Raw genomic sequence first — 10,651 nt, 5'->3', positions numbered from 1 at the left:
CTGGGTGGGGAAGGCGGTGGCCGATGGAGCCCATACACTGTTCAGTGGCCGCAGGTACCCAGGTACATATGCCTGGCTCAGACCTCGATGGTTGCGTACACCTGAGTCAGTCAGAGAGCTCCCAGGATCAGCTCCTCTCACAGGTAGTGCACTACTAGAGCATCTGTCTGACTTGCATGGTCCCTGATTTTGAGCATTACCTGGGCACGCCCCATCGCGGGCACGCTAGTTTCCTTGGTGGCCAGTAGCACTGTCTCCACACCTGCTGTCATCTCTGCCTTGTAGACAAGGTGGGCCACGATGTAGGTGCAGCTCACGGCAGTATATCCACCAATGCCTCCAGGTCTTGCCCAGTCACCCGGACAGGAATCCGGAGAAACTCGCATGCATCGGGGCCCAAGCACACGAGTCGGGGTGGTGTCTCCCATCGTCAGGCAGCTGAGACCGAGGAAATTATACTTCTCCATTAATGAACAAGTGGATGCCAGAGCTTGCAAGGAAATATCCATCGTTGTCGCTTGTCATTACACACAGTTGCAGAATATTCCAAGGCTGTTATGGGTAACCGATTCTAGGTAAGTATTTATTTGTGTTTTCTCTAATAAAGCAATACTTTACTTATTAATATAGTGAAAAGTCTTTACTGCAACTTTTTCAGGACTACGACTATGCCATATTAGCGACATTGCAGGATTATCGAACTTGCATCTAGTTTCAACAGGAATATCAAGTGTCAAAATATGAAATGTAACCGATTACAAAACAGAAAACATGATAAACCTGCTGAAATGAAAACAGAGTAACAATAAACTCTGAGAAAAATGAAAACTCAGGTGGGAGTCCAGAACATAAAGTGACCTGGAAGCATTTTTAGTTCACTCATTCACCAGTTGGAATACACCCAAATACAAATAAACATGATCAGCTAAATTAGTACCATATTAAAAAAAATCAGTCAAACGGTAAATGTGTTTGGGAATCTCCATTGAGAAGGCATACAGTCATTCGGGTTTTACATAAATGTTGTAACCAAATAATAATTTCCAGGTAAAACTTAAAACAAAATTAAATTGAATGTAAAAGACTGAAAAAACACGTGTTAAAAATAATGTTGGTTGTTTTATAATTAGAGGATGAGATATTGATTGTATAGGTTATCGTTCATTACAGACAGATGAGAGAAGGATGAGATGAAAATGGAAAATTGGTTGAATTTTGATATTTTGTGTAATGGGAATAAACACCCTGAGAAAATCAACCACATAACATGAGCCACATTTGGAACACTTGTCTAAGACATGGCTGTGATTAAACCTTGATTCCCATGGTTGGAGGCACATGTATCACTGAATTGCCATGACCCTCTATTGTTAGATGAGATAGTGTTGTCGTCCCTCGGGCCCTAAGTCTCCGACGAAGCTCGCCCTGTGAAAATCGTTTTGCCCGAGTAGCTCCAGCCAGATAGTGGCGAATTCAGTCCTAACGTGTCCGGGACCGAAATATGCGGGTTCAGGGGAAGGAATTAAGGAGAGGTTGGGGACATTGACGAAGGCGGTGGAAAAAGACGTCTCGCTCAGATCTGAAGGCGATATTTATTGATAGCAAGCTTTCCTCGCAAACATAATCGCGGCCTGGCCTACCAAGACAAGAGACGGACATTTCTTCTAGGCCGCGACCCAGACTCCCTGATTATAAACATAAAACAATCGCGGTGCAGTAGGGTAGCCGATGACTACCCCATGGTACAAGAAGCTAATCGCGATAGCTCGACCGTGCGTGAACGTGCTCGAGAAGAGTGTTTGCTTACAGAGCGGATCGACGCAATTCTGCTCGCGCGGCAGTTAGACAGCGACTGCGCTCTCTGCCTGCACGCGTGCGCCACTATGCACGGGATGACCGGGGGGGGGGGGGAAGTCGGAAATGAAGACAACATGTTCGTGGTATGCCAGGTCGCAGGTCTTACAAACTAATTACACAAACACTGAATAACAATATAAGATTAATTACAAAATACAAATACAATATTAATTATGAAATAAGCATACATGAGTTACACAGATACGATATTTACACTAAAATGTGGCCGTCCGTGAGCGTTCCTTATAATCATGATGTAGGGTGCACGCGGGTGCGTCCCTGACCTATTCACTGCACTGCACCAGTGGGGAAGGTGTCTCCCTTAGGCACACGCCAGTGGACAGGTACAGCATCTATGTCTAGGAGGGTACGACGACTGTCGTCATATGCCCCTCTCCCAAGGCCATCCTGGCCACCGACGTCGGCCTAGACAGGCAGCTGCGGCCGCGTCCGGTTATGAATCTGGTCCCTCATGTCGGGTGTGTTCAGGTCGATCATTCGGGGTCAGGTGAACCGCGGCAGGAGCTGCATGACACTGCAACGCAGACCGCCAGCATTTGACAGTCGCACGTCATGGTACTTGTACTGGCTCTCTCACTCGTAGTCCCAAAGATAGCGAGGGGCAGTCGTGTCATGCGTGGACCGCCGTACCACTGGCCCATCCCCTGCATGGATAGTCGTCGTCGGCTCCTGAGAGGGCGTGTCAAGGACCACCTGCTGTGCCCGGTCCATGTCACCCTCTCTTCTGAGGAGCTGCACCGTCACTTCGTCAGCTGTCGCATTGTCAATGTCCGTTTTCCCCACCTGCCGTTCCCAGGGGTCTGGCGGAGTCACTGTTGAGTCACTGAGGTCGACCAAGTCACCGAGGATGGTGTCATCGGCGGACACGTCCTCGATAAGTGGCCCCGACTCATGCAGGGAGTTCCCGTTTTCGACGTCGTCATTGTCGTCATCATCGTCGTCCGGAAGTACTCGGCTCATAAGGCGCTCCAGCTCAATCATGCTGGCCCCTTGTGGTCCTCCTTTGTCTATCGCGTTGGGTGTTGCTGCCTCTCCCTCGGTGATCGGTGGGGAACAAACACCCCTTCCTGACTTCCTTTAGAAGGGGACCGGTCCGGCTCCCTCGCTGTGTCATTGGCAGGTACAAGGTCCTGTGGTTCGTTTTCGTCGTCCGTACAGTCAGCCAATCAGAGGTCGTACCTGTGCACCTTTGTCATGAGCCTGTCAGCGCGACGGACGAGGTACATCGTGGTTCCAAGTCGGCCAACCACTTCCTGCGGGCCTGCACACTTAGGGGCTAGGCTGGCGCAGAAGCCCTTGTCGCCTGCCGACAGATGGTGGCACTGGACAAAGACCTACTGGCCTGGCTCAAGCAGTCCCAGAGGCCGATGCATCTGGAGCGTACATCGGGCCAGGTATTGCTCCTGGCATCATCGAGCATCCTCGCATCGATCGTCGCCATGCGCCTCGTGAGAGTTAATGAGTGCTCGCGCTTCTCCAGGCAGGGCGTGGTTTCGGCCCTGCACCAGTTCGGTGGGGTAGTGGCCCGTGACTACGTTCGTCCTACGGCGCAGGCAATACAGCAATGTCGACAGGTGCAGGTCCCACTTGGTATGATCCTCGTCCAACCGGATGCAAAGATAAATATTTATGTCCTGATTTCGCCTTTCAGTCAGATTCGTGCGTGGATGGTAGGTGGGTGTGGTGTAATGCTTCACCCCCCATCGCTCGCAGGACATTTGCCAGTGTCTCCCCGTGAACTGCACCCCATTGTCCGTCAGAAGGACCGCGGGGTACTCGTATCGCGGGAAGTACTCGCGCTCGAGCAGGGCAAGCACGGTGAAGGCCTTCGCGTTTGGTCCTGCAAACGCTTCTGCCCAGCAGGTGAAGACATCCGTGACCTCCACATTAAAATTCCGGCCACGGGACGTACAAGGATATGGCCCCATGATATCCACCGCCACAGTGTGGGAGGGATCTCGGAGCCGCTGTGGGACCTGTTGCTCCGTACCGTGGGTTCCTTGGCTCCTTACCATAGGGATGCCTGGACTTCGGCTCCTGGCAGCATTGGCAGGCTCTTATGTAGCGCTGTACCTCTGCCGCATCGCCAGGCCAGTGGAACGTCCACCGGACCTCATGTAGTGTCTGCTCTGCACCCGGGTGTCCCGATACAGGGTGGCCATGCAGGTAACCGACTGCCCATTGCCTAGCTTCTGGCGGCACATAAGTCTGCCACCTGCTCGACCTGTGAGACCCCTTGGTCTGGAGCACGCTGTTAAGACTCCGGCAGCTTGGCACCAATTTTTTCCCCACACTCCATCTGCCAGGATTGGGTGTCAGGGTCACAGAGCTGCACAGCATGGACCCACGAAAGCAGTTCTGTCATTGTCTCTGGTCGAGTGTCTGGCTCAGGGGCAGTGGAGTTGGACAGTGAGTACAACGTGCATGGCCGTGGTCCCGAGTCCTCTACACTGGGCTTGCACTCTGGGAGGAGCACCTCCTCCCAGCACTGATCATCGCGGAACTCACTCATAGGGCCCGGATTCCAGGACAGCTGGTCAGCCAGTTCATTTTCCTGTCCCTGGACATGTTCGACTGTGAACGAGAATTCCTGAATCAGCATGGCCCAGCGAGTGAACTTAGACTTCTGGCCCTGAGCGGAGTCAAGCCAGCGGAGGCTCTGGCTGTCAGTTCTCAGCTTGAATGAGCATCACTCGATGTGGTGCCGGTAGCGCTGCAGGGCCCAGACCACTGCAAGGCACTCCTGCTCATTCACATGATACCTCCGCTCAGCCTGGCCAAACTTTGCGCTGGCGTACTCGATCACACTTCTCACCCCGTCGTCGTCCAACTGGTACAAGACCGCAGCCATCCCCTTCTGATTCGCATCTGTCTGGACGAAGATGGGACGGTCGGGTACCAGACACGACAGCATGTGACAGTTCCTGAACCAGTCTTTAACCTGGCGCAGAGCCTCGTCCATGGCGGGTGTCCACCGGAACTTGGTCTTCAGCGACAGCAGGTCCGTCATCGGGGCCGTGACCCTGGCGAAGTCAGGTATGAAGAACCGCAGCCAGTTTAGCAGGCCCAAAAGCTTCTAATGCTGCTTCCTGGTCCTAGGCACTCCCTTACCCTCAATAAGCTCCAACTGCTCGGGACAGGGACGGCACCCTTCCGCCGTCACTATGAGCCCCAGGAACTCAATATCTGTGGCCCCGATGTGACATTTTTGAGAGCACAAGTCAGTCTATGTCTGGATATCCTCTCCAGGACCAGTGCCAGGTGGTGCGCGTTGTCCTCCCACGTCCTGGACCAGACGATTACATCGTCCAAATAGGCACTGGCTAATATGCCAATGTACCCATCCAGAACCTGCACTATCAGGGCCTGGAATGTGGCAGGAGCGTCCATACGTCCAAAAGGCATGGCGCAGAAATGGTATCGCCGACAATCTGGCGCAGTGAACACCGTTTTTGAATGGTCAGTGGGGCATACTGGCACCTGCCAGTAGCCTGACTTCAGGTCAAGAGTCATGAAAATGGTTGTGTCCCCCAGTCCGGCTAATGCATTTGTAATGTTGATTTGCAGGGGCGGGGCGGGAATAGTCAGTCTTTATTGCTTTGAAGTTTGTGCAAAAATGTAAATTCTCATCCTTTTTGTGGCCAACATGACTCTTGAGTTGTAGGGAGAGGTACTGGGTTCTATCACCCCGTCGCGCAACCTTTCGTCTACCTGGGTCTGAATGGCCTCGCGATCTTGTAGCATGAACCCATGCACCTTCTCAAAAGGCGGGCAGTGCGGTACCATGGGTATTCGGTGTTTCGTCATAGTCGTGCATCTTAACCAGTCCGCAGCCACAAATACCTGAGGTTGGGATGCGAGGACACTCTTGATGGCGTCTACATGCTCTGCTGGGACGTTGTGCCTGAAGTCCTCCAGGCAGATGACTGACTGGGGAGGACTAGGAGGAATCTGGTGCATGCCATACACGGTCCAATGACCACGTGTGCCGAAGTGCATCCGCCCAGCTCGTATCTCCACGGCTGTGTCGACCATGTACAGCCACGGTGCTTTCAGTATCAGTCCCTTGCGCAGGTCGGGGACTACCCAGGCCTCGATGTGACTAACATGACCAACGATGTTCAGTGTTACCTGAATGGTGCCCCTTGCTGTCGCACTGGCATTCTTGGTGGCTAGCTGCACCAGCTCCGGACACGGGATCACCACCTCCTCCACCACCAGATGTGCTGCGATGTAGCACCGGCTGACAGCGGTGTCCACCAAGGCCAGCATCTCCCACCCATCGGCACAGACAGGTATCCGCAGCAGCTCCGGCTCCTCGGGTCCAACCCATCCTAGATTGGCCACTGCCTGGTCTCCCTTGTCCCCAGCATCCGGGCCATACAGACATGGGGGACCCAAGGAGAACTCGCCTGACCGCTCTGGAGTCAGCATGCCGTCATTCTGGTAGCCCATACCGCCAGTGACAGGCCGACAGAGTGGCAGGTCTGGTTCCAGGATGACTGCTGTCGGGGTCCCGGAGTTGTGCTGGCACCCCGCTGTCCCAACGGCGACCCGGGCATGGGAACATCCGAGTTCCAGCGTACCCGACTCTCGCCACCACCCGATGGCAAATGTGACTTTGGGGTCTCGGGATGGGTCGTGGTAGAAGAGTCCTCTCGGTTACTGGATCTGCTGGTAGTTGATGGATCGGGAGGCGGTGCCCAGCTGACCGTCCACCCCCGTCTCCACATTTCCCGTCGGCAGTGTGCTGCCCTTGCGCACTCCTTCCTGCGTGGCCTTGGTGGGGCATAGGCGATTCCAGTGGTATGTGTCCGGGCAAAAACAGCATAGCGGCGGGGGCCCGTCCTTGCCTCCCCCTTCCTGCATTCCCATCGGCCTGGCTGCCACCCTCCAGCATCGGCCCCCTTCTCGCTGGGAACCGCCCGGGACATCCTCCGGCATAGCCCAGGTCAAGCACCTTCCGGTGACCCGCACAGTCCATGTCACTGCCATGTCATTGTCTATAACTTCAGTGAGAGTCACCCCTCTTGACTCTGGGTAAACCTGGGGAATCTTCACGCCCCTGGGCGTCGTCCACCACTGCATGAGGTCACGCTCGACTATGCGGGCGAGGGCCACGAACTCCTCCGTGCCTCGCCCGACTGCCGTCCTCATGAAGGGGCGAAACTCTGGCAACAGTTGTTCGCCGTGCTTATTTCTCCGCCTGTCCCCAATCGTATGAACAGGAGCAGCTTCTCATAGATGAAGCGCTCCGCGCTATCTTCCTCACTCTGCTTCCGGTAGTAAAATGTTCTCTGGCACATCGTGCGCGCCTGATCATTGTCGTACCGGGCCTCTACTCGTCGCACAAAGTCCCTCCAATCAGTGTTATAGCCCCCAGCCATCGACCACCAGTCCCTCGCATCACCGCAGAGCTGTCCGATCACCCACGATGCCCACTCGGCCAGTCGCACTCTGTACAGTTCCAGGAGATGTGCGCACTCCCACACAAACTCTCGCCGGTCCTCATTGTCGCTCCCCGAGAACACCGGCAATACGAATGGTGCACTCACGTACTGCAAGACCTGCCTCTCAGTGACCACGCGCCTGTCTCCCCGGACACATTCCCTGTCCTGACCTCTCACGTCCATGTCGTGAACACGCTGGGCTTCGCCGCTCACCCCACAATCCATGTCCGTCACGTCACCCTCTCCGGTGTCCTTTTCGTCACCAATCTCTGTCTTAAAGTTTATCAGATCGTCCGTATTCTTCTCAACTTTCGCCCCGCCATCATTATCAGCGGCGCTACTGACGCGGAAATAAATGTTAGCTGATCGGTAATACAATCCACGCTTTATGCACGGCATTATCGCCTTTCACGTGCTTCCCGCGCACTATGTATTCTTGCCACACTAGTTGGACGCCATATGTCATCCCTCCTGCCCTAAGTCTCCCGGTCCCCGACGAAGCTTTTCCTGTGAAAGTCGTTTTGCCCAAGTAGCTCCAGGCGGAGAGTGGCAAGTTCAGTCCTAACGTGGCCAGGATCGGAATATGTGGGTTCAGGGGAAGAAATTAAGGAGAGTTTGGGGACATTGACGAAGGCGGTGGAAAAAGACGTCTCGCTCAGATCTGAAGGTGATATTTATTGATAGCAAGCTTTCCTCGCAAACATAATCGCGGCCTGGCCTACCACGACAAGAGACGGACGTTTCTTCCATGCCGCGACCCAGACTCCCTGATTATAAACATAAAACAATCGCGGTGCAGTAGGGTAGCCGATGACTACCCCATGGTACAAGAAGCTAATCGCGATAGCTCGACCGTGCGTGAACGTGCTCGAGACGAGTGTTTGCTTACAGAGCGGAGCGACGCAGGTCTGCTCACGCAGCAGCTAGACAGCGACTGCGCTCTCTGCCTGCACGCATGCGCCACTACGCACGGGATGACCCGGGGGGGGGGGGGAAAGTCGGAACTGAAGACTACATGTTCGTGGTATGCCAGGTCGCAGGTCTTACAAACTAATTACACAAACACTGAATAACAATATAAGATTAATTACAAAATACAAATACAATATTAATTATGAAATAAGCATACATGAGTTACACAGATACGATATTTACACTAAAATGTGGCCGTCCATGAGCGTTCCTTGTAATCATGACATAGGGCACACGCGGTGCGTCCCTGACCTTTTCACTGCACTGCACTACACCAGTGGGGAAGGTGTCTCCCTTAGGCACACAGCGGGGGACAGGTACGGCCTCTACATCTAGGAGGGCATGACGACTGTTGTCACTGTTATATAAATTATATTTTCTTATAATTATTTTCTTAGTATAAAAACAATTCTCTCTTTTTTCTATTAATCAAAAATATTGTTCCTTATTAACTTTTTCAACATACAGCTTATCTTATAATTAATATATCCTCAAGGAACATATACGTACAATATTTTTCGCGCAATAGTCGTGATATGCATATTTCGGCACTTACGCCGCTATTGCCTTAAAAAAGTATGAAGCCGGCATCTGAGAGATGGGGACTTTTTAGGATCAATTTTTAACACCCAAAGGAACGTCTGTGCCAAATTACAAAACTACATTATATATATATTTTTTCAGGTAAAACACTAAAATTCCTGGGCTATACGTGCAGAACAGAGGTTGTTGTTGAAACATCTGCATTCGATAGCTTCGGGTAATAGAGCAATGTGGTGTCATTCTGAAAGCCATGAGAAAAACACATGTTTATAATGATTTGTATGTAAATTGGGAACCATTATCAGAAACAATTATGGATGGTAGGCCAGAAGTCTTGAAGATGTGGATTTTCAATGTCGAAATGGTGGTGGTCACTGCAGCTTTCCTTAAGGGATTCAGCCACATATTTTTATGAAAATGCTTCGATGCATACCAATATCTTGGTGTGACCACTCTTCGAATGTGGAAATGGTCCTCGAAAATCAATGAAAGTTTTTGTGCAGTGTGATCAGCTTCATTGGAAGACAAGAAAGCAAACTGAGTTTTTTGGGCAGGTTTTCTGAAGGAACAGAGTTTGCATAGTTTTACGTGTTCACAAATACCATGGTGCATGCCGCTTTAAATGAAATTACAACTTATACCTTGAATAGTTTTATAGGTACCCAAATGAGCACCCATAGGAGAGGTGTCGTAATAAAGTAAAATCAGATCTCTTAAATTTTGGGGTAAGACAATTTTGAAATATCTTTACTGCTGTTTACGACGATACTAGAGTACTTTGGAAACTTTGTAAAATTTAAGGGCAGAACCTTATTTTACTTGGTCAACTATACCAGAAATATAGGGGTCGGATTACTGGTTAGACTGAATGTCTTGAAATACCAACGGAAAAACGGTTAGCAGCGCTAGACACACATTCGGAGGAACGTCTAGAAGAGCTTGGTCGGAGGGGTTCTTGGAACATTTTAGAAAGTGTGTCTGCTATTATATTTTGGGAGCATCGTATGTGCTGAATTAATATTTGAGATGAGAAATGTTGACAATCCAGCATTCATGCTTTTCTAACTGCTTGGGATATGTCAAAAGCCATGCAAGGGCTTGGTTATCAGTTTCTAAAAGAAATCCTTATGTTCCAAAATTTTAAATTTATCGATGCAAAGAAAAAACAACTGCCAATCATTCTAACTTGTACACCGATTAGGCTTTTCTTTCCTGATAGGTTAGTATGCGGGATGCGGATGTGATGGGTTGAAGGCAACTGTCGAATTCCTGTGACCCGACTGCTTCTGCTGCTAAGCTAGATGTGTTGGTTTGTAGAATAAATGACTTAGTGAAATCGGCCGTCCATAAAACTGGAGAACTATAGCTATGGCCTGTTTTAGGAATTTGAAAGCCTTTTCCTGTTCATCTGCCCAGTGAAACTATATTTTTTTTCCGCTCAGATCATTAAGAGGGGTTGCCTGTTCAGCAAAATAGAATAAATTGAAAAAAAATTAGCCATGCGATGAAGCGGGCCACACCTTTAACATCCATTAGAGGTTTAAACTCCATAATGACTCGGGTGTGCTCGGGATCAATGGTACTTCAAAATAAATGGCCTAAAAAGAATATTTCATGAGATACAAATTTTACCTTTTCTATGTTTACTGTTAGATCTGCATCGCACAGTCAGCAGAGTACTTCTGTGAGGTGGGTAATGTGTTCCTCAAATGTTTCGGAATAAACTACAACATACTCCAAATAGATGAAAACTTAGGTACTTTGATTTTCTGTCTCCCAGTACTTGATCAAGCAAACGAGTCAGCATC

At 50.7% G+C, this 10,651-nt stretch overlaps 2 protein-coding genes across 2 annotated transcripts; both read right to left on the bottom strand.

Moving 5' to 3' along the window:
• Positions 1–3,287: 3,287 nt before the first annotated feature.
• LOC134541548 (uncharacterized) lies at positions 3,288–3,806 on the bottom strand. The gene has a single exon (XM_063385062.1). It carries the CDS (start codon positions 3,804–3,806, stop codon positions 3,288–3,290), a length of 519 nt encoding a protein of 172 aa, XP_063241132.1.
• Positions 3,807–4,567: 761 nt separating this feature from the next.
• On the bottom strand, positions 4,568–4,888 carry LOC134541547 (uncharacterized). The gene has a single exon (XM_063385061.1). It carries the CDS (start codon positions 4,886–4,888, stop codon positions 4,568–4,570), a length of 321 nt encoding a protein of 106 aa, XP_063241131.1.
• Positions 4,889–10,651: the final 5,763 nt, after the last annotated feature.

This window comes from Bacillus rossius (assembly GCF_032445375.1).
Source record: "Bacillus rossius redtenbacheri isolate Brsri chromosome 4 unlocalized genomic scaffold, Brsri_v3 Brsri_v3_scf4_1, whole genome shotgun sequence".
NCBI classification, from domain to species: Eukaryota; Metazoa; Arthropoda; class Insecta; order Phasmatodea; family Bacillidae; genus Bacillus; species Bacillus rossius.
Note: the sequence above shows the minus strand (reverse complement) of the source record. Positions and strands in the feature narration are given on the sequence as shown.

What these genes read in the sequence shown, in the direction of transcription:
- LOC134541548 (XM_063385062.1), bottom strand. Translation starts at nt 3,806, where the DNA reads ATGGGGCCATATCCTTGTACGTCCCGTGGCCGGAATTTTAATGTGGAG.
- LOC134541547 (XM_063385061.1), bottom strand. Translation starts at nt 4,888, where the DNA reads ATGACGGACCTGCTGTCGCTGAAGACCAAGTTCCGGTGGACACCCGCC.